General features: G+C 42.9%; 4 protein-coding genes across 4 annotated transcripts; 3 read left to right on the top strand and 1 right to left on the bottom strand.

Annotated features, from left to right (window-relative positions):
* The first annotated feature begins 334 nt into the window (after positions 1–334).
* LOC129601521 (serine/threonine-protein kinase nekl-3-like) lies at positions 335–1,923 on the top strand. The gene is made up of 3 exons (XM_055500360.1): positions 335–380; positions 585–926; positions 1,274–1,923. The coding sequence occupies exons 1-3, from the start codon at positions 335–337 to the stop codon at positions 1,921–1,923; spliced, it is 1,038 nt and encodes a 345-aa protein (XP_055356335.1).
* Positions 1,924–2,386: 463 nt separating this feature from the next.
* Positions 2,387–5,783, bottom strand: LOC129601523 (uncharacterized). The gene is made up of 2 exons (XM_055500362.1): positions 5,275–5,783; positions 2,387–3,570 (listed from the first exon to the last, which is right to left on the bottom strand). Exons 1-2 carry the CDS (start codon positions 5,606–5,608, stop codon positions 2,909–2,911), a joined length of 996 nt encoding a protein of 331 aa, XP_055356337.1. The 5' UTR covers positions 5,609–5,783; the 3' UTR covers positions 2,387–2,908.
* Positions 5,784–13,860: 8,077 nt separating this feature from the next.
* On the top strand, positions 13,861–15,833 carry LOC129601524 (uncharacterized). Its single transcript, XM_055500363.1, has 3 exons — positions 13,861–14,345; positions 15,008–15,022; positions 15,105–15,833. The coding sequence occupies exons 1-3, from the start codon at positions 14,018–14,020 to the stop codon at positions 15,707–15,709; spliced, it is 948 nt and encodes a 315-aa protein (XP_055356338.1). The 5' UTR covers positions 13,861–14,017; the 3' UTR covers positions 15,710–15,833.
* Positions 15,834–22,848: 7,015 nt separating this feature from the next.
* On the top strand, positions 22,849–24,053 carry LOC129601520 (uncharacterized). The gene is made up of 2 exons (XM_055500359.1): positions 22,849–22,954; positions 23,386–24,053. Exons 1-2 carry the CDS (start codon positions 22,849–22,851, stop codon positions 24,051–24,053), a joined length of 774 nt encoding a protein of 257 aa, XP_055356334.1.

The following is a 24,053-nucleotide window of genomic DNA, read 5'->3' as shown; positions in this document are numbered from 1 at the left end:
CTACAAATCCGTAGCCATAGTTTCAGTAAACGAAAATTATAACCTTTGACAACATGGCAAACAAAAATAACATTCGAATCAATTTAATTAATAAACTACGACGTGAAATAAATTAAAGTACAGCATATATCCTTTTGCTTATTAAGATACGCACTAATATTACGTACATTATTACGTCTGGAATTTTATGCGCTCCCCCAGGGGCGTCGGTGCCCCTGGGGGCAGTATTTCTGAACCCTGAACACCCTCGAACCTTGAACAAGCAACTCCGTACCGACAGTGTTCAGGTTCGGGAGGTTCCACTGTATGTGTGACGTGACCCCCGTGTTACAATATGTCGCGTTCCATGCGACCGCTTCTCCACTACGCACAGGATGAAGGTCGCTCGTATAGTTAACTCGACTGCCTTGCCCCCATCAGCATGAGTGTATATGTACATGATGCCTGCAGTCGCTACGTGCAATGCTTCGGAACGAGATAGCGGACTGTCAAACGAATGGTCATTGTAGTTTACTCGTTTTTACATAATTAGCGACGAACTTTGTTAACGCTGTAACTGCGTGTTAAACTGAACATTTAATCAGATGGTCGGAAAACGGACGACTCAGTGGTATATCAAGGTGGCAGTGATTTCAAATACCAGTATGATAAAACGAACGAAGCTGGCAATGGAGCATTCGGTACCGTCTACAAAGGCACGGTTACTGCGAAAGGGACGTCGGATGATGGCGTGCTGATTGGGGATTCAGTCGCAGTTAAGGTGGCAGGCCTCAGCGAGCGCGACGGTGCAACATTGGCTAGCGATATGGAGCGTTTCAACAAACTGCTGCAAATGGACCATTCAAACGTAGTCCGATACATGTGTATCGCAGCGAAGCAGTCGGGAGAACAGCTATCCGTGGAAATTGTGATGCCGCTGTACGATGGTAGGTCAAGCGAATCATTGACCGCTTTACGTAATTGAGCGAGCACTAAACAAGAAAAGGGCATCGCGGCAGCCATGCTCATAGCCGTTAGATGAATGCGCTTGTGTTTTAATGTAATACGAAATTTTTTTAAAAATTTTTAATTAATGAGGAACTAGGTCGTCGTGTACAGTAGTAACAAGAAAAAACGGTTAACTTCGGAAAAATTGGTACGATTCAGAAATAAAAAAGGTCACCAAGTCGAAATATTTGAATCTATTTAGGATTTTCGTTGCGATTGCGAAGAATTTTCCGTGATTTGTCAGTTGAGCGTGCATGTGCAGTAGTACGGCGAGTGTGTTTTGTAGGTGGCGACCTGGCTAAAAAAATGAAAAAACTGGAGAAGCCTGGTTCCATTCTTGACAAGAAGATTTTGCGTGGTTATCTGCGAGATCTCGCGGAGGGTCTTTGTTACGTACATGGGCAGCATTTCATCCACACCGATATTAAACCAGCTAATGTCTTCATTCAGTTGGCCCATAAAGGGCGGGAAAGCCTAGTAATTGGCGACATGGACGACGCCGCTTATGCTGACGACACCAAGGAGGCCATTGAAATCGGTTCACGAATGGGCACGCTTCTCTATGCCAGTCCAGAGATTCTGCGTCCACTGTTTAAGTTATCGGTTGAGGATGATGGTATTGAGTCAGAAAGACCGGATCAGAAAACAGATATCTATAGTCTTGGATGCTTGTATCTGCGATTATCCGCCCTGTTTTTTGGGAATCCCCCGGAACTGCTGGGAAACGCTGCCGGTCGAAGCAAATTAGCAAAAGGACTGCTAGACCGTACCCACGCTTCCAAGGTTGCGGAGGGGTATATACCTCTTGTTCCCGAGTCGATGCCGACGTATATTCAAGACCTTCTTCGTAAATGTCTCCTCTTAGATGCGGACAAGCGAGCGACCGCGCAAGAGCTAGTCACCATGCTCTCGCCGAATGATATCAGCACCGATTAGATTCGCAGTAGAGTACTCACTTTATGGGATTTGGCAAAAATATGATTGTCTGATATTGTGCTGAATTTGTACCGATCTTTGTACTCGTAGATGTTTATTGCTGTTGTTCATAGTTTCTTTTTAAAAAGGCAAGCAAATTATTATTACGAGCTGGAAACGAAACGATTTGTTTTAAATTAACGTGAGACGTACTGGATGTCAGTTTACTCCAATTAGCGCTTGCATGGGAAATTGAAGTCACCCAATAAGAAAATCGCTCCAGATCAATTTCAGAAAATATTTCACTAATATGATCTAAAACAATTCGGAAGAATAATAGTTAACACAACTGGCGCCCATAAGAACGCCTACAATAACGTTGACGTCTCATATTTCAACTGCAATAAATTCGTAGTCGTTTGCTAGACCTTCTTTGGACGTTTCCATTTGATCCTATATCATATATAATCAAAAGGCAATATATAATACTGACATGCTATACGGAAGTTTCACACAACTACCGTACTCCGCGATGACCAAACATACACTGTGGGTTCAGTGGAATACGCTCTGGACTCCAATGAGTGGTCGTACACAGACTAAGTATTTCCGCTGGGTACAGCGGATGTGCCTAACGAAAACTACCGAAACCCAAACACTCAGGAGCTTCCCAAATGTTTGATCAACAACACAGAACGCACTTCTACCAGAAGGTCACACCAACTTTCTAGTAAAAGCTAACTTCACAGTCTTCTCCATCAAGACTCCAACACACTGCACGTGCAAAGAGATCGCCGATGGATTTAGTGATCAAATGCGTTAGATAAGAACAGCAATCGTACCTAACAGAACAGATAACACATACGTAACAGCACATATGTACGTAATACACGCTTCCTACGCATTACGTATTCATATGTCATATATGAGCTATTCTTCAGATGCTGGATATGAATCGATATTATCTAGCTGCCTTCACTGTACCCAGAACGCGAACCAAACACGTTTATGGTATGTGGTTCTCGTTGATCTGGGATACATAATTCAAGACCTGGCGCGCAGATATTCTGTGGCTACTAGCGCTGCACAGGCAGTTGCGAATACACGCGGCTAGCTGGGATGGAACGGGCGCGGCATCATGGATGATAGGAATATACCCTCGCATAACCGCTGTCGAGTAAGCCAAGTCACTAATGGTTCCAGTCGCACCCAGCACTCTTCCACTGACCGGATGTTGCAGCATTTCTCTGTAGTCGCCCGTTGCAGCGCAGATGAACTGCCGCAGTACGCACCCCAAGCTCCACACGTCCGTGGTCGAGTCGGGCATCGGAGGCCACGTGGTGAGGGTTTCCCGTGGTCCTATCGCACGAACCATTTCCGGCGACATGTAGCGCTCGCTGCTGCGGAAATGCTCGTAATCCAGTGAGCTAACGCTGCAGCGTTGAAAAGTAACGAGGCCGTCGCAGTCGGATATGCGCAGAGTCTCGCGCTGGGCGTTGAAGTTGTCGATGAGCACGTTTGCTGGTTTCAGGTCGCCGTGAGTAATGCCGCGCTCGTGCAGGAACGCCAGTCCATCAGCCAGGTCCAGCGCGTAACTGAGGACGTCTTCAACACTCAGAAGCATTTCGTTGTCTCTCATCCTTCTCAGCTTACTTTTCAGGTTGCCAGCTAAAATTCATGCGACACCTATCAATTTGACGTTCGTAATGACAACTCAAACTTAAGTCCATTAAACCGCGCTTAATTCATCTTCTTTACTAGTTTCGCCAACCGCACAGAAAACAGCTTATCTAATCAGAGGAATATGAGTTCAGCTGTTATTGAGGGAAGCGCTAAGGCGGATCTAATTACGTTAACTTTTAACTTGAGGGAGGAATAGAGATTTTGGCTTTTTTCAACGTTCAGTGTGCAGATAGTGTGGACCGTGCGGTCACTGTGGTGTAGTCGTTGCACCTTATGATAATTACTAGTAGACCCCGCGCAAACTGCGCGGAAGAAATCAGCTACAAACAATTTACGTTATTTATAGGCTGCTAAGACTCAAATTATAATTGATCTAATAAGAAGAATACGGATCACAATTAGAAATTCTATATTTTAATTTAGATTACGTGTTGCAACTTGCAAGTGTCCTGATAAAATTACCTATAGCTATATGTATGCAGTTCTACGGTAGTATGGCTGACGCACAACGTGCGCAGAGGAAATCGGCTGCTGCCTGATGATAAATGCAATTAAAATAAAAATTACCGCACTTATTAATAGAGTCAACTTCATTGACAAAAACTACGGTAAGCTATTACCGAATTAATTTATTCTTTCCAGCGGCAAGTGGCATCCCACACCAACTAACTACTTACAATTGTTAGTACTTAAATAACTCTCAAAGGGTCAATTATTGCAGTCTTGCAGAGCTGGCTGATAAACCGTAAGAAAGAAAACTGCCAAACGATGTCTCATCTGATGGCTGCACCTCCTGCTTAGCGAGCTCCGCTGGCGCAGCAGCTCCGCTTCGCCTTCTGTAAATATACCTTTTCTGTTACTAATTTTAAAAATACCGTTTTTCATCGGTATAATACGATTATACGAAACTAATGAAACAGTGACATCGGAGTAAGGTTAATTTAAAACGAAACCAGTTAACTACCGCAAAACATGCCTTTTCCAGTTTTCCTAAGTATTAAACCTGAAGCCACCACCGTCATCCCGCAGCTACTTGATAATTGGTACTGCCAGGCTGCCAGCAAGATTCACGACGCATGCAGCTCTCGCTTGGGATACTTCCCTTATTCCCTAAGTTCCCTGGGTCGTTTGTGCGTTCAGTTGTCAAAATGACTTAAACCTTTCTTGAGCCTAAATTTTTTTGATCCTTAAACCCACTGCTATTGAAAAAAGGTTTCCAAAAGCCATTGCAGACCGAAAACAGCAAACAAACAAAATTTGAAAAATTTTGTTACATTTCAAATTTTGTTACACGATACAACCCGCGCAAGCTCTGCAGCAAGGCAGTTACTTTAAGTCTTCGCTGATTGGTTGTGTTGGGGTTCCGTAGACTTTCTATGATAGGGTTTTTTACAGTTTTCTCTCAAACGATGTTTGTTTTTTGAAATCCGAAAGCTGCGGGCTCATCTACGAAATCAGCGCTATCGAATGATCCGTAAATGTTGAATATTGATCCAGTCTCCGATTCTGGGGGATTTGACAGACACACTGGTCACGCCCCCTCTTAATCTTTTATTATAAAGGATTTTGATGGCTACTGCCAAAAAAAGAAACACTGGGGTAGACGAACGATGTCGGATGTATGACAACGCTCAGCATGACAACGATCACTAAATTGCTTAAAAAGCGTAGTATAATTCACATACTTACCAGGATAGTAGACCATGACTAACTCCACGTTTGCACTACAAAGTGTGGGGATGATGGAGATCTGATGGTAGACCACCAAGTGATCGTGTTTCAGCTTCAGCATCGTTTCGAATCTCTCCTGCAGTTTGGCATAGTTCTCTGGGTTTTCCACAAAACTCTTCTCGTGTATATGGAAAGATCTCACAGCCACAACGTCAGGTCCAGCATAATTGCCGCGCTCCGTAATGCTGGCCTTGTAAACCTTACCAAAGCTTCCTTTTCCAATGAAGTCACAATCATCGTATTCATACTGGCAAGTGCTCCCAAAACACACAGTTTGACGCTGCAACGACATTGTGTTGCAGAAACAACCGCTGTCGGAACAGTCCTTGCAGTAAGAGACCGATCGATTTAATTTATATGGTAGCGCAGCCTTTCGTTGCCAAATTTATTCGAAATCGCCAGCGTATTAAACTGCACCGATAGCTAGCACAATGTCGCGCTGAGCTCTCTACGACTGTGTTTGTGAAGCGGCCCGACAAGCACGGGAATGTAATTTGCGCTAACTGCGACATTTTATATTATACGCTATATGCGGCGTGGCTCTGAGTCACCGGCGGCAAGCGTGGAGCACTTGTTTATCTCATTGAATGATACGCGTGCAGCGCTCATAGACTGCAGAGGTCAGTCGAAAGTACAACAAAATATTAGCTGCTGAAAGAATTATGATGTCAGCTATTTGATTGGTGACCAGATTTTTTGAAATCGTCATCTTATGAAGGTGCGCATTTGGAGGCATGGTGTTCACTCTGATTTCTCTGTTACCGCTAATTGCTGCGTTGCTCAGATTAGATTGTATAACTTTTTAGCTGACTCACTTTTTTCTCCACTTTAGACGACTTGATGCTGAGTCGGCATGCGTGAATGTGCTAGTATCTCGGTGAACTATCAGTGTTTCCATAATTGCTGAAAGATAGGCAGTTAATAGCACTAATATCAAGGATGCCACAAAAACAGTTAGAAAAGACGGTTTGTTTGCACCGAGCGCAGCGAGGGCTATTTTGTCGGTGCACTGTTGTTTTCAATAACAACCATTCTCTAGCACCGTATATATTTTTAACAACTAACATTATTTGCCAGTTTACTGCGGAAATCGGCTATGAAAGTATTTACCGCCAACCAGCCCATGCATACACATGCATACACTACACAGGACGCAAGCCTTGTGACTTATGTTAAAAGCTAAGATTGTTAGTTAGAAATTTAGCATACTTCGCTTCGTCCATTATTTTAATCAGTACCGCTTTAGGGATCAATATATTAATCACTTCACTGAATTGACAGCCTCTGTGGCGGGCGGCTACATGAACAACCACGGCTGACTCAAATGAAGTCTATGCATTGCCATTCAGTCCATGCAATCTATGCAGCAAGACCAGCACTGTATCTACATATGCAGTAAAAGTGATTAATATATTGATTCCTAAAGTGGTACTGATTAAAATAATGGACGAAGCGAAGTATCCATTAACATGGCACACAAAGTGCGAGAGCATGCAAACGGTAAGCGACTGCTTTTTGTTATGCACGGCACGGAATTGCTCACTGCTTCTTGCATCAAACCGTTCTTGCTGTCACAACAATGGTGACGAGTTCTCAGTTCTTTAACCTGTGTGTGTACCTACGGTGTTGTGTGTATGAGCCCTAATGAAAGGTCAACGATGACCATTTACCTATATATTACAAACGAACCAATCAACCAGGTGTGCACGACCTTTTAATAATCTTTGACCATCGCCCACTTCTGTACGAGTATATTAATCATTAGCTGATCAGCAGAATAGAAAAGACTCGAATGATTTCCGGCTGGTCGGGGCGTCCTTTATATATGGAACAGGACCGGTTGGAATAAGGCCGTGATTCATTAGTGTGATATCATTATGATTAATAATGAGCAATAATGACATAACTGTGATGTCAGTGTCCTTGACGATCGACCTTGACGGACACGGGTCGGGCTCGTGTGATGTCGTCATGAGTCATGGCATTGCAGATGAGAAGTCTCATGTACTTGGCCGATAACAGTATTGCTTTTTCAAGGTCTCTGTCGTCTCCACGCTTTGCACACGGCAATCACCCGCTGCGATATTTTCTAACGCTTACATGGACTGGAAATACTGCTGATGGTTGCACAAACATATCCAGTTTCTTAATCACCTAACCATGTGATCACTGCTCTCGATTCCGGGCACGCAGATAAGTGCAGTCGACACTACACGCTAGTCAGCATTAGCAAGCAAAACAATTTTACTGTATAGTTGTCCAAAAAGTGGAACGACGCCGGTCGGCGAAATGGCGGCTGAGGTACAAGGGGATTCGCCAGTAATTTGAAGAAGGAACTTACAGCAAACGCTTACAAAAAAGATCACCCCAATGGCGCCTGGAATCTAGCGACAGACAGCAGCCGGGTGAAATTAAGTACTGTATTCAAACAGAATGGGTTCTGTGTGAGTATTCGACTAACCAAACCATTGATCACCCACGACCAGCGAAAACATTGATTATGACACCATCATGCAAAATTTCGAACTCATTCGGCGGTTTTTGCCTATGTTGATATTTGCAATAGTCGTGTAAATCTGATTGCGTTATTACAATCTTGCCTATTCCTGACTTACTTGGTTACCGACGTATGCTGTTAACACGTACAAGAGTACGTAGCACGGTAGCAGTAAGTAGTACTGACTCAGTACGAATGCTGGCTTCCTACGGTTAACTACAAGTAATAAATGTAATCTCTATATATTAGTGACGTTGCGCAAACACGCTTCTCGTGGCGGTTGCTACTTCTCGTCGCTTTTAGCACTAGATGCGACGGGAAGCAAACACCGGTCACATTTGAGCTTGCGCAAAGCAAATGCTGTAGCTGGTAGGCTTTGAATTTTCTGCTGTATCAGTACACTACATTTGCGAAGCTATTGAATATTGCAAAAATATTCATCTTAGAATATTGCAAAAATGAATAGACATTTAGAAGATTTATACCTATGTGATGCGATCGACGATGAAGAATTTCTCTTTCTTTCTGAACCGAATCGGCCGGTGTGGAATATCGAGCGAAAAACTAATTTTCGCCTTAATTCTTTCACTGATGATGAATGTATTGCGAATTTCCGATTCACCTTTCTGGATATTTATCGTTTAAAGACAGCTCTTTCCGTACCAGATATTGTTTATCTGGATAACAGGTCTGTTTTACGCGGGATCGAATGTTTATGTGTTCTACTGCGACGACTGGCCATTAAGGGACGCCTGATTGAAGTGTGCAATATATTTGGAAAACCAGAAAGCGCAATCAGCAGAATTTTTACGTGGTGTGTTAATCATATATACGATACTTTTGTGGCCCGGTTGCTGCATACTTTTGTGTCTCCTTATCAAACTGAAGCGTTTTTCAAAGATTTGTGCCAGAAAAATGTTGAATAAGGATGTCTATTCGATAACTGTATGGGATATCTGGACGGAACCCTGATTGAAGTTTGTCGCCCTCAAGGACCAGATGAAATTCAGAGACAGTTCTTTTCATACAAGAAATATCATGCCCTGAAGTTTCAATCCTTGCAAGCTCCGAATGGTTTGATTCTACAGTTTGATGGCCCGTGTGTCGGAAAATTACACGACAGTACGGTATTTCGAAGAAGTCTCCTTGCTGATCGTATCCAGGACTTGAACAACAAATATGATATTGCTGCGGATAATCGCTTTATGGTGTACGCTGACAGTGCCTATGCGAAAAGCCTGTACGTCATGCCGGTTTACAAAAACACAACAGTCGGCTCATGGCAAGCAAAAATGAACGACGAAATGAAACCTCTTCGGATCTGTGTTGAATAAGGATTTAAAAAAGTTGAACAGCTTTTTCGGTTTATAACAGACAGAGATAATATGAAAGTTTTTCTTACGCAGCCAGGTAAATATGTTCCCGTTGCAGTAATTCTAGCGAATGCCCATACTTGTTTATACGGCAGTCAGACCGGCGACTATTTTGACAGTCATCCGCCAACCCTGAAAGAGTATTTTTCTGTATAGAAGTTTCCTGATCTTGAAATCCATAAATTACCTGACAGTGGAAGTGCGCACTGGTCCTCGTGATCAAACACACTTGCTCATGATTTTCAGAGTATGTCAAGATTTTTCTATTCACTAATTTTGCTGCAATTGTGACCTCTAGATTGAAACTGAACATAAAACACCAAAAAACTTAATTCTTTTCAGCACTAGCATCATCATATCTCGCATAGTCTCCTGACTTTGTTGTAAAAGAGTTAACTGCGCATTTCTAGCTGTAGCATCACTTTCGTTCTTTTTCGTTCAACGTCCAGCCTTTGTCGTTCTAACTGTCGATCCTTTTCTCTTTCCTCTCGATCGAATTCTCTGGCCTCTCGTTTATCTTGTAATTCTTCTTTACGCACTTGCGCCTCGCTGCGGAATTTTTCCTTGAATAACTGATCGCGATTTCTTCTGCCAGATCCCACACACTTTTAAACGGAGACGTATTTTTAACTGGGGTAAAAAACATTCGACTCTTTTTCTTGCGCGGTGTGCCAGTTGCTGAATACATCTCCGGATTTTCCTCTTCATGACGCACTCGGGCTTCTGTAAATTAAAGAAAACGCAGTGACCGTTACTGGTTTGTTAAACAATACATTAAATAAAATCACACAAAATATTCGCATTTTGTTGTGGCCAGTCGTGCATTAATCAATTTTGATTACAGTTATTCACAACGCAGATAAGTTAAATAATTAACAAAATTACAAATAATTAACAAAATTACAAATAATTAACAAAATTACACAAGAGATATATCTGCAACCAATCATTAGCAATAAGTTGACCAAGAAGCAATTACGATCGCGTACAGACATTAACTCTACACCGCTAAAAAATTACCTTCATCCATCTCCCAGTCAAGATCGCTCGAATCTCCATTAGTCGCTGCTTTAAGGGCCATTCTTTGTTTGGCTTTCTCCTCCAGTTTTTCTACCAGCTTCTTGTTTTCTGACTCTTTCACTTTCTGCGCTTCCGTCATTGATTTAGACTCTTCTTCAGCTGCATAAACAGTTTCCAAAAACTGCTCAAACTCTGAAGGCTCTGGTTGCTGTTCGTCACCAGTGGGGTCAACGTTAGGATTTTTCAGCGCCTTGTATTCCAACAACAGTTTTCGCGTTCTGTCTCTACAGTACTTGGTGCTTCTTATCTGCTCAGGCTTGCTGATTTTCTCTGCAATCTTCTTCCAAACGGCTTCCCTTTCAACTAATGGCATTGAGTAAACCAGCGAGTCCGCTACAGCCCGTATCAGCTCGAGATCGCATTCTTGCTGTTTAACCGATCGTTTTCGCTTCTGTCGTTTCTTAGCAGGGGATCTGAAATGTTAAAAAATTTCATCAAAAAACTACAAGTATAGTTTCTATTGCGAGCGCCAATAGAATCTGTTCGTCAAGTTGGAAATGTACCTAAAGTAACGGAAGAAAGACAAGTCTGCGCTCCGTCGGCATCATCCACTGCATCCCAACCAGAAGCTACATCGGTGGCATCCCAACCAGAACCTGCATCGTCGACATCCCACATGGTAACAGTTGTAGGTTTCACACGATGTCCAAAACCGAAACGCTCCAGAGAAATCCAGCAGCCTGCACGCAACCTTTTATATTACCTCTCAAATTTAAAAAATATTACCTCACAAATTTAAAAAATATTTAAGTAAACCCTTCAAAAACTGCGATTCATTTACTGGCTTTGCAGAGCTTCACTTACCGTGATTTGCTTTCCGCAACGATGACGACGTGAAGACAGCCGACAGAGAGACATCCACAATTTTTACCCTGCCAAATAAAAACCAATGCAACTCGTTCATACGAATAAATTATCCATTGTACTGTACAATAAGCAGATAATATTGATAACTCATTTTTGACCTCATTCTAAACACTAAACAATTGGCGAAAAGCACAATAAAGGTCTTTTCATCGAGCAGCTCAGTAGCTGTAAGTGTTTGTGATAAGCACTTCACCTGCTCATCAGACCGTATAGAAAACAGTTGTCATCTGCCATACATACCGTTTACACAAGAGTAATAATAAATCTACACAATCTTCTCTCCTTTTATCATCCACTTTGCAGGTTATAATTTAAGTCAAATTAAGAAATTAATTGTTTTGTTTATCGAGTGTTTACACAAAATTCTCGAGGCAAAGTGCCGTCGAACCCGCGAAGGTTCGCACGTTTAAACGCGCACTACTACGGACTCTCACAAGTCTACCTTTCCTGAAGTTTATCCAGTATTGCACTAACCTCCCTAATATGGAACACTGATGGGATGTAGCTCCAAATATCCCAGTATTTACAGGATGAGCAATGCCATCGGTGGCTGCGTGAGCAAAGATACAAGCATGAACAAACAAATGCGGCGTTTCGGGAATAAAAAATTCACGAGCCAAAATTGCAGCTACAAGATGAGATTCGATAAACGACGCCAAGTTTCTTTTACACTTTCGAGAGGCGCGAAGAAACACACTTAAAAGCGACGAGAAGTAGCAACCGCCACGAGAAGCGTGTTTGCGCAACGTCACAATTAATAGCGTAAACCTTAGCAAAATTCCATTCGTATCTCCCTTTTGCAAACGATACACTGAACCAAACTTTGATTGTCTATAGATCATTCAATAGCGCTGCGATCATAGATTTGCAGAAACGGGTTAGTTTTCTCAAACTATTTGAGACTTGAAAGAAAATTTAAAAAAAAACATACCATACAAAGTCTACGGGAAAAGTCAAGAACCCATCACTGCCAAGCCAATCACGCCACCACTGTCTCCAACAGAGTGAGAGTCTATGAGACAGCCAGAAACGCAACTCCGACAACTCCGCTGAACACTACACAGAATTAAATTCAAACCTTTGCGTATGTCATTTGGGAGCTTTTGAGCTTATTAATTTTTCGTCGAAAGTCAGTTTCGAGGAAGAAAATGAAAGGGCTGAAGGAAGATTTTCAAAGGGCTCACATTCACTGTGGAGAAGCGGGGACTACAAGATCTGCAGAATGCAGATAAAGTAGCTGCCAGCCGAAGCGGTTTGAACAGTTTTCAATTCAATGCTCCCACGGGCGGGTACGATTGTCTTTGTTGCCGAAAATCATCTGACCCTTTCTGAGAGCACATTTTTCGAATGTTATAGAACTTATTTAAAAAAGAATCGTACGTGACGCTTGGTTATAAAATGATTATGCATTACATTTACACAGTATAAAACACAATGAGACTCCCTAGACGGTTTGGGGCCTTGGATTAACTACCGGATGTCACAACAGTTGCGATAAAATTTTAAATAAGTAGTTAAAATGTTGCGTATAAACTATCAAAGTAAAAACGACTACGCATTGAAAATAATAGTTATGGCTGAAGACATGATGATTATTAACCGGGAAGTAAGTACTATAACCAGTAATGGAAGGCAAGGACAACAGCGGTTGTGAATCAGTTGATTTGCTATCACCGGGCCGACTGAAATTAAAAAAGTCGCAAAAGGGGCGAGCAGAAATAATTTTGGGGATAAAGTTGAGCGGAGTTTGCTTGGTGGCTGACCAGGTAAAACTAAAATAATTTGTTAGAAAGTTACACAAAAAACAGAACGTTTCCGGAATACAAAAGTTCATATTTTTGATGTCCCGACTTTCCAGTTAACGGACCGAGAGTACTTATTTTCGCTGTAAATGTTCATACAAACATAATGTTATCGGTAGAATTGTGAACTAACGGACAGTTCGGAGTAGTTACTGTCAGTGAGGTAAAAAGGAAGTGTGGGCCGTGGATTAATTGTCCTTTTGTCATTACAGTATTTGCAAGTCAAATTAAATTATTTTAATGTTAATTTTTAAAAGCCACATTAATTTGGCAATAATGAGTTTATATTTTCTGCAGTACGTTGATTTGTTCCGCGCAGTTTGCGCGGGGTCTACTATATTAAAATATACATCTAACAATACTTCACATTATATATTTGCCAAAGTTGTGGGTGTTATTCTGATCGCATTGAGTTTAAAACCAATGTATCGAAGGGCGACCGCAGAGGTAAGAAGGGTCACCGTAGTTTCTGTAGCGTGCTTCTGGAGCTGCGTCGATGCAGAAAAAAACCCAAACCAACCAGGGACAAAGTTTTCGGAAAACTCTTCGCATCCAGCTGCTCGTGTGATATGGCGGGGACAGACAGAGATGGATAGGCGGTGTTGGGACGATCAAACTACCATTTAAAAGGAAGCGGATTCCGCATAATTATATTGTCCGTAATTATTATATTGCTAGCTCGCTTTCAGCACTCAGTAGCTGATATATTTAAATTTATCTTTTATTTTGTTACTGCCACCAACTTCTGCATTCAGTTTACACTGCACTCGTACCATTCAATGAGATATAAATCATAATTATAAGTGCGCTCGAACAGGCAGCGGGTGACTCATCGCCACGCCGTATACAGTTTTGTTTTTAAAGCATGAGTTAGATTCTCGACGTTTCTCGTGCTTGTGAAGCCGTTTCACAACCAAAGCCGTAGAGAGCTCAGCGGAAGCATATTGTGATTGTTAAGAGTACAGTTTAATACGCTGCCAATTTCGAATAATTTGTCTACAAAGAGCAGCACTACCATCAAAATTAAATCGATCACTTCTTGTCTAAGTGTCGGCCCCGTCAGCGCCTGTTTCCGCAATACAATGTCGATTCAGCCAGCGTGTTTCGGGAGCAGTTGCCAGTATCGATACGATTATCGTAACTTCATTGGAAAAGGAAGCTTTGGCAAGGTTCACAAAGCCACCATCACGGAGCGCGGCAATTATGTTGGACCTGACGTTGTTGCTGTGAAATGTTTCTATGTACACGAAAAGGGGTTTGTGGAAAATGCAGAAAACTATGCCAGGCTGCAGGAGAGATTTGAAATGATGCTGAAACTCAAACACGATCACTTGGTAGACTACCATCAGATCTCCATCATCCCGACACTTTGTAGTGCCGATGTGGAGTTAGTCATGGACTATTATCCTGGTTAGTGCAGACTCTGTACATACGCAACGCTTTTTATTCGATTTAGCGATGGCTGCCATGCTGAGCACATCATTCCTCAGGCGTTTTTTGTAAAATTCGATCTGTCCCATCATTGCCGTGCTCCAGAAGTATGAGAAGAAGGAACGACGTTTACGTGTGACTGTTCATTCCATTCCTCTTATACTCCTAGAGCACGCGCTTATGATAATAGTTGTTTCCCGTTTTATGGAGATTGTACAGTCTGCACTTTGGATCGGTTTACACTGCTCCTTACTTTAACTTGGATTAGCAATTTGGCAAATGGTACAAATTCGAAGTAATACGCGCGTATCGCTCTTTATTGCGTACCTCTTTCACAGGATGCTGAATGAGGAACACTTGTGTTTGTTGCGACCTACGCGCAATAACAGAGAAATTGTCAAAGCTCAAAGTAAATCGTTTGTACTAAAATAAGTTAATGGTAACTGTACCAGCTAATTTCAGCTATGGAAACGGTGGGTTGGACAACGAACATCAACCGAGCAGCACAGATAATAATTTTGAACGAGCAAACTGGTTTCGTACTTGTTCAGTAATGTTTACGTATATGCGGTGCATTACCTATAGGTATACCAGCGTAGCTGTTCACTTCTGATCCTGATCACGCCCTTTGTCGATTTTAGGAGGCAACCTGAAAGGTAAGCTAAAAATGATGAAAGACAACGGAATATATTCCGTTGTCTTTCATCATTTTTTTATCGCGATATATACTTCTGAAAGTTGGAGATGCCATCAGTCACGCACTGGACCTAGCTAACGGACTGGCGTTCCTGCACGAGAACGGCATAACTCACGGCGATCTGAAGCCAGGAAACGTGCTCATCGATGACTCCAACGCCCAACGCCATACTCTGCCCATATCCGACTGGGATGGCCTCGTTACTCTTCAACGCTGCAGCGTTAGCTCACTGGATTACGAGCATTTCCGTAGCAGCGAGCGTTACATGTCGCCGGAAATGATTCATGCGATAGAACCACTGGAAAACATTACCACGTGGCCCCCGATGCCCGACTCGGCCACGGACGTATGGAGCTTGGGATGCGTCTTGCACCAGTTGATCCGCTATATTACGGGCGATTATCGAGAAATACTGCAGCATCCGGTTAGCGGAAAAGTGCTGGGTGAGACTGAAGCTATCACCGACTTTGCATTTTCGACAGCGGTTATGCAAGGGTATGTTCCTGTCGTCTGTGACGCCGCGCCCGTTCCTTCCGAGCTTGCCGTGTGCATTCGTAAGTGCCTGTGCAACACCAGCAGCCAGAGAATATCTCCCCGTCAAGTGTTGGATCAGGTGTCCCAGATCAGCGTGAACCATAAACCATAAAAATGGCCGGCTTGCATTCCCTGATTTACGCATAAGGACACGCTTTGAAGACCCTGAGTTATTTCTTATACAGTGTACCTGGCACTTTGTTTTACAAATGGGCTATGATTCCGGGTAATTCTTTACTGGGCAAACGCCATCAATACGATAAGAATATGCATTCAAAATTCACCTTCGAAAATTACAGTATCCTCTTCGTATCCTTCATGTATCTTGATGAATACAGCTTTGGAATTGGGGCTTATCCAGTTTTTCTGTATCCCACTGTATCCTAACGTATCCTTACTGTATCCGTCGAGTATTTTTCAAGTATCCCTTTGGTTTTTTAGTGGGATGCATTTTAGATGTGTAATGGATACTGCAGAGATAAGTTGGGATACGGCAGTGATCAAAAGAAGGAGTAAATTTGGAGGGTACATGAAGGATAGGAAGAGAATACCGTGGGATACTATGGATTTAAGTCAAAACATATACCCGAAAATATTTAACGTGTACTTACCGTGCCATAGCTGAATATCTGAACGTGTGCACCCAGTACTGTTGCACACCGATCCCTAATTGATGATACATACGGGCGAAGTCAAGTGTCACTAATACTATGTGTTTTTACCGTGCCCTGTGTGGTTGTTCAAGCAATGTCAGTAGCATTTACATATTCCTCGAACACCATGTATCACCCTAACGAATAATAAATACAACGGGAAGAGTGGTGGTTTGTCACACTATTTGTCAATACATTACCCAATATATTATATCAGTCTGTTGACTTCTCGTTCAGGCCCGCTTTCTGCATCTCGCCCAACAGTGGAAACTCCCAACCACTTCATTTCCAATTTCAGCCGGACACTGACATTCCTGGATTTTGCACGTGAACAGGCCATTCGGAAGCGACAAAATATATGAATAAACTCTTGCAGAAACAAATTAAGGGTCATCCAATAGAATAAAGTAAATGCTTGATTGAATTATTGACATTAGTGCGGAAATTGCCGCGTAAATGATTATATTATAGCGGTAACAACAAGACCGCTAAAAGCCTATAATGAATATTGCATAACATATGTAGATGCAAAATTGCGTAGGAGCATGTTTGCATAGAAATTAGACGCATAAATGTATCATTACTATTTTAAAAAAAATATCATAACTGATATCATAATTTTGTTTGTTTGTCAGTGTTGATTGATTAAGCGTATTTGCCATCGTGACTGCAGTCTCTGAGCAGTAACTATATTTTAATGGGTGAGTATTGATGGTTCAGGGAGATACGAGTGCATTCACGCACACCGCCGTCGGCTCGGCGGCAAGTCGTACACAATGCAGTCAATCATCATATTTCTTGTGCTAGTCATGCACTTCAGTATTACTTTATGCTGCATCTGTTGCTACAGTATATAAACCTGTAGAGAACTCAGCAAGAAAGTGCGTCCAGAAAACACCATGCCGCCAAACTTTTGGTTTACATTACAAAAAAAACTGGACGAAGAGCTGCCAATAGTGCATCAAGGGCTAGATAGCTAGCTTATTAAGCACTACTGATCACTTTCTCTTTTCTTTGCGATACCGGCCGTCGATATTCGCCTCCGCAACATAATGTGATGTATGACTCATAATTAATGTTTATATTTATAATTACGATTCTCGAGATATGTTCTTAGCAACGGTTCTTAGAAACACGAAACACTTTGTTGATCGTCTGGATATTGTTGTTATCATTCAGTTGAGTTGTGTTGGTCTGGGTGAAGCATATATTAATAAACTTACGTAGTAAGTACTTCACATTGGCGTGAAGGATGATGAATGCCCTTTCTGTGTGAATGGTACTGACTGGTCAAACGTGGTAATTGACCATGGCTACGGGAGGCACGTCACCCGTGGGAGTGACAGGCGCTCAGACACGCACGCCGAATACTAGGGTGTCGGGTGATGATGACTCCACCGGGTTGCCCAAATTAAATAAATTTGACCCAGACACGATGAAGCTGGAAACGTGGCGTGTACAGTTTAATAGCCACGTGGAATCGTTCAAAATGACCGATGACAAGAAGAAGCCACTACTCTTGGGATCCCTGAATCCGAAGGCCATGGAGATGCTAGCCTCTATGTGTCGCCCGAAGGATCCAGGTCAGTTCACGTTCGAGGAACTGTATGAGAAGTTAAAGCTGGTGTACAGCAAACGAACAAATATAAGAGTAGAGCGTGCTACTTTCTTTTCGATTAAGCAGAAGTCAGGTCAGACTTTGCTAGATTTTTGAACGATTTAAGGAATCAGTGCGTCAAGTGTGATTTTCCAGACGCGTTTGTAGATGACCAGCTTTGTGCTGCATTTATGTCAGGTGTAGCCAGTGAAACTACGCGCCGTTACTTGTATACGTTGCCAGTGTCGTCTGTAGAAAAATTCGATAAATTGTACGAAGAGGCGGATAAATACGAAACCAGTAAAGCAGACGCTAAGCAGATGGTCGGCGGTAGATCGTCTTCTCCAGACGTAGCAGCGATTAGGCGCGGTGGGTATGGTGGTCGCGGTAGAGGCCGTGGCGGTAGGTTCCGAGGACCAGGCCGATTCGGACAGCGGTCCAGTAAAGCAGCTTGCTACGGGTGTGGTTCAACCGAACACATGAAACCGGACTGTCCCCATAAGAACACACAGTGTAATAACTGCGGCCGTCGAGGTCACCTGGCAAAAGTGTGTAGAGCGCCACGAAGAGGGCGTGGTCAGAGAGGGCAAAGACGAACGAATTATGTTGAGAGAATACCGTATGATGTTTTGCGTACTGGACCAGTAACCCCGTCGTCAATTTTTGTCCCGTTAAATATTGACGGCAAGACTGTGAATATGGAGTTAGATACGGGATCGTCAGTCACGATAATGAGCAAGTTAACATGGCGGAAATTAGGTGCGCCGAAGTTGCAGAAAGTTGACTACTGTTTACGTAGTTTTACGGGCCATGTTATTCCTTTAATGGGAATGGTAGAAGTGACAGTGAAGCATAGTGGCGTAACGAAGACACTAAAAGCGTTGGTTACTGAACAAGGTTGCAGTATAATTGGCCGTGACTGGATATCAGAGCTGGAGTTGAGCGCGTTAAGCTTAAAACAGTTACAGCAAGGTACTGTAAGTAGAATTGAAGAATTTAGCCTTGCAAAAATACTGCAGAAATATAAGGCAGTGTTTAGGGACGAGCTTGGTTGTTGTAAAAACTTTAAAGCGCACTTGTACTTAAAAGATGGCGCTCGTCCTGTTCTTTTTGCAAAGCAAGGCCGGTACCGTTTGCACAGAAAGAAGAAGTCGAGAAAGATTTAGAACGGCTGGTAAAATTGGGTGTACTCACGCCAGTTGATTATGCAGAATGGGCTGCACCAATTACTTCTATCAAAAAGCCTAAGAAAAAAGTGCGTGCGTCGCTGGATGTACACCAGTATCCGTTACCACATCCTGACGAATTATTTGCAAAATTAAACGGTGGTAAAAAGTTTAGTAAAATCGATTTACGAGAAGCGTACGCTCAGATACCGTTGGACGAAGAAAGTGCAAATTTGCTTGTGATAAATACGCATAAAAGATTGTTTCGGTACAATCGATTGCCGTTTGGTGTAGCAAGTTGCGCCTAGTATTTTCCAGCAATTAATCGAAAATATACTGCAAGGTTGTGAAGGTGTAGCAGTATATCTTGATGATATAATCATCACGGGTGAAGATGATGAAGAACATTTGAAAAATCTGGAGGCAGTACTTGAGCGATTGGAAAAATACGGACTCACGGTTAAGAAAGAGAAGTGTGAATTTATGATGCCTTCATCGTGGTTTTATAATTGACAGTACGGGGCGGCATATCTCGCAAGACAAAACTCGCGCTATTGTAGAAATGCCACCGCCCCAAGATGTGAGTCAATTAAGGTAATTTCTCGGCATGGTAAATCACTATGCAAAAGTTTTTGCCAAATTTATCTGGCAGGTGCAGTTGTTTTCATAATTTATTAAAGCAGACAACTGTATGGAAGTGGGATGACCAATGTCAGCGAGAGTTCGAATTGCTGAAGAATGACTTGACAAAAGCGACTCAGCTAGTGCATTTCGATCCAAAGTTACCGCTTGTATTGGCGGCCGATGCGTCTAAGTACGGTATAGGCGCAGTGCTGAGTCACAGATTAGCCGACGGCACAGAGAAACCGATTGCCCATGTGTCTAAATCGCTATCGTCAGCAGAGAAAAATTATGGTCAAATTGAGAAAGAAGCGTTGGCTTTGGTTTTTGGTGTCAAGCGATTTCATCAGTACTTGTACGGAAGAGAATTTTTGTTACTGGCAGATCATAAGCCGCTGGTGACAATTTTCGGAAGTAAGAAAGGCATTCCTGTAGTGTCAGCAAATCGGTTGCAGCGATGGGCAATTATACTAATGGGATATACCTTCAATATAGAGGACAGACGTACTCAAGACTTTGGTCAAGCCGATGGTTTGAGTAGGCTGCCGTTGCATTCAATCGATTTGTTTGATAAGGAAGACTTCGGAATGTCCGAAACGGTGAACTTAGTAGAGACTGAGTTACTGTCGAATTTACCTGTATCTGCGGATATTGTACGTGTTGAAACAGCCAAAGATGATGAGCTGAAGCAAGTTATGACGTATCATTTAAATGGCTGGCCAAAGAACGTGGCCGAAAAATTGTTACCGTACTCACGCATGAAAGAAGCATACTCAGTATGTGATGGCTGTCTGCTATGGAATAACCGCGTGGTAATACCGAGTACATTACGTAACCGTATTATGAATTATTTACATGCCACGCATTCTGGTATTGTTAAAATGAAAGCCGAAGCCAGAAGCCATGTACGGTGGCCAAATATTGATGAAGCGTTAGAGGAAGTGTCAGCTGCATGTGAAATTTGTGCAAAATTAGCGAAGGAGCCGACAAAAGTTCCGTTACAGCAGTGGCCGGTGCCGCAGGGCCCGTGGCAGCGGCTGCATATTGACTTTTCGGGACCTTTCAAAACGCGAATGCTACTTATCATTGTAGACGCATATTCGAAATGGCTCGAAGTGTTTGACGTTCGTAAAGCTGATACTGAGAACGTGGTGTTAATATTTGAAAATCTAATTGCGCGATACGGATTGTGTGATACAATCGTTAGCGATAACGGAAGTCAGTTTACGTCAGAAGAATTTCAAATTCTGTCAACAGTATGGAATTAAGCATCTGACCAGTGCACCTGGTCATCCTCAGTCTAATGGGCAGGCTGAGCGTTATGTTGACGTGGTGAAAAAGGGAATCGAAAAAGGAATGCAGTCGGGAAAAAGTTTGGCAGTCGCATTACGAGAGTTTTTAAGTCGTATTCGCAATGTTCTGAATAGTACGACAGGAAAATCGCCGTGTGAATTGTTTTTAAATCGCAAAACTAAATCGGTGTTAGATTTAGTGCATCCGGAAAGTGCTAACTACCTAGATGCGCGTGCGAGACAGAAAAAGAATTTTGACAGAAAAGCCAAAATACGAACATTTACGGCTGGTCAGCACGTGCAAGTGAAAGATTTTCGGAAAAATAGACTGCGAGACTGGGCAGCAGGAAAGCTAATGAAACCGATTGGCAATACAATGTGGGAAGTTGAGGTAGATGGTGTAATACAAAGACGCCATAATAATCAGATTTTAGCTCGTAAATGGCTAACGGCGGAAGAGCACGTAGAAGCGCAATTAGCCGCTAAAGCGCATGAAATGTCAGTGCTAGTTCCTGCTAGTGTTAATGGCACACCAGTGGTCAGTGAGACCAGTGCACATGCAAGTGTGCAGGAAGAGGCGCGAAGCTTGGTAGCTGCGCCAGCCGAAGTGCAAGGGCGAAGCTTAGTAGCTGCCCAGGACAGCGTGAAAAGCGAGCCTGCAATTCCCACCGTACCAGTACTACCAACGACGAGTACTATCCCAAGTACGAGTACTGTTCCTCCTGCTCGTTCCACGGAAAAACCCCGAAAAACAACTAAGCCAGCTCCTACACGCGTTGCTGAGCAGCCAGTGCGCCGTGGCGAACGTGAGCGGAAGGAGCCGGTCAGGTTTGGCGATTATGTAAAGCATTAACTTTCACGAGATTTACGACTGAATTAAAAAAAAATTTACACGCTTAGCAACATATTGCTGCGAAGTACTGTAGTCGAAAAATATTGTAAGAATTATTCAGTTGTGTCTGATTCAGTTGGAAGTAACATTATCATTTTTAAGCTTAACTTACGCTATTGGCATATATTTATATTAACGGGTTGCTAAACAGTCATTTAATCATGCCTAAGTTGGTAAAGAAATTAGTTTTCATATACGATAACCCGCGTCGCGTCACCAATCGGACGTGCTATCACTGCGGAAAACCTGGACACGTGGAGCGGTACTGCCACATGAAGCGTACCGCGAAGAAGGATCAGGCCTGGGAGCGTCAGCCCGCCAAGGAAGCCAACGAGGATCCAGCGTACGATGACCATTTTGAGGCTGAACCGGAATTGCCAGCGGATGAACCGGAAAGAAACGCCAAACAAAAGAACGCGTAACCGTTTTTCTTTATTTATTCTATTTATTGCGTTTTTCATACTTTGTGTGAGGGGATGTGATGTATGACTCATAATTAATGTTTATATTTATAATTACGATTCTCGAGATATGTTCTTAGCAACGGTTCTTAGAAACACGAAACACTTTGTTGATCGTCTGGATATTGTTGTTATCATTCAGTTGAGTTGTGTTGGTCTGGGTGAAGCATATATTAATAAACTTACGTAGTAAGTACTTCACATTGGCGTGAAGGATGATGAATGCCCTTTCTGTGTAAATGGTACTGACTGGTCAAACGCTTATTAAGCACTACTGATCACTTTCTCTTTTCTTTGCGATACCGGCCGTCGATATTCGCCTCCGCAACATAATGTCGATGCAACGCCAAACTGTCTGTTTCGGGAGCACTTGCCAGTATCGATACGATAGGCACAACGCTCGTAGCTTCATTGGGTCAGGAAGCTTCGGCGAGACTTGCAAAGCCAGCATTACGGAACGCGGCAATTATGTTGGACCGGACGTTGTTGCTGTGAGATGTTTCCATGTAAGGGAAAACAGGTTTGTGGAAAATCCAGAAAACTATGCCAAACTGCTGGAGAGATTCGAAATGATGCTGAAGCTCAAACACGACCACTTGGCGAACTATCATCAGATCTCCATTATTCCCACATTTTATAGTGCAAGTGTGGAATTTGTCATGGACTATTATCCTGGTAAGTAAATGTGCAACGCATTTTAGGCAAGTTACAGTAGCGATGTCTGTCATGCTGAAAACATTTTTCTTCAAAATTAAGTATAGTGTTCTCATTTTAAGCAGTAGCCATCAAAGTAGCGTAATGTGCAAACGCGGATATTATACGTTGCAGTTAAAATTTTGAACATGAAAAAACGAAAAATAATCTCTATCCTCCCTTTAGTTTAAAGTTAACGTACTTATGGCTAGATCAGCCGTAGCTTGTCCATCAACAACAGTCACACTAAAATTTATCAACGTGATCTTTTTCTGTACGCTTGATGAAACAAGCTGTGTAGATGGATTGTGTGCAGTTTAGTCACTTTAGTGGTACTGTTCGTGTTCCACTGGAACACGAAATTAATTTGATTTGTCATTAAGAACGTACAGTTATTGGGTGTCTGATTTTAGCAGGCAACCTGAAAAGTAAGTTGAAAGGGATGAAAGACAGCGGAATGCTTCTGAATGTGGGAGATGCCCTCAGCCACGCACTGGACCTGGCTGACGGACTGGCGTACCTGCACGAGAACGGCCTAACTCACGGCGATCTGAAACCAACAAACATGCTCATCGATGGCAACAACGCCCAACGCGAGACTCTGCGCATTTCTGACTTGGACAGCCTCGTTACAGTGCAAAAATGCTGCGTCAGCTCTCTTAACAGAGAGCATTTCCGCAGCAGCGAGCGCTACATGTCGCCGGAAATGATTCATGCGATAGAACCCCTGGGAACCATCACCACGTGGCCTTCGATGCCCGGCTCGGCAACGGACGTGTGGAGCTTGGGATGTGTCTTGCTGCAGTTGATCCGCAGTGTTACGGGCGATTATCGAGAAACACTGCAGCATCCGGTCACCGGCAAAGTGTTGGGTGCGACTGAGGCTATCAGCGACTTTGCATTTTCGGCAGCGGTTATGCAAGGGTATATTCCGGTCGTTTTTGACGCCGAGCTTGTGCCACCCGAGCTAGCCGCGTGTATCCGCAACTGTCTCTGCTTCGCCAGTAGCCAGAGAATATCTGCGCGCCAGGTGTTCGATCAACTGTCTCAGATCAACGAGAACCGTAGACCATCAACGTGA

The sequence above is a fragment of the Paramacrobiotus metropolitanus genome, unplaced genomic scaffold (assembly GCF_019649055.1).
Source record: "Paramacrobiotus metropolitanus isolate TYO unplaced genomic scaffold, Prichtersi_v1.0 Parri_scaffold0000247, whole genome shotgun sequence".
NCBI lineage: Eukaryota > Metazoa > Tardigrada > Eutardigrada > Parachela > Macrobiotidae > Paramacrobiotus > Paramacrobiotus metropolitanus.
The sequence above is the reverse complement of the archived record's forward strand: the minus strand, read 5'-3'. Positions and strand labels throughout refer to the sequence as shown.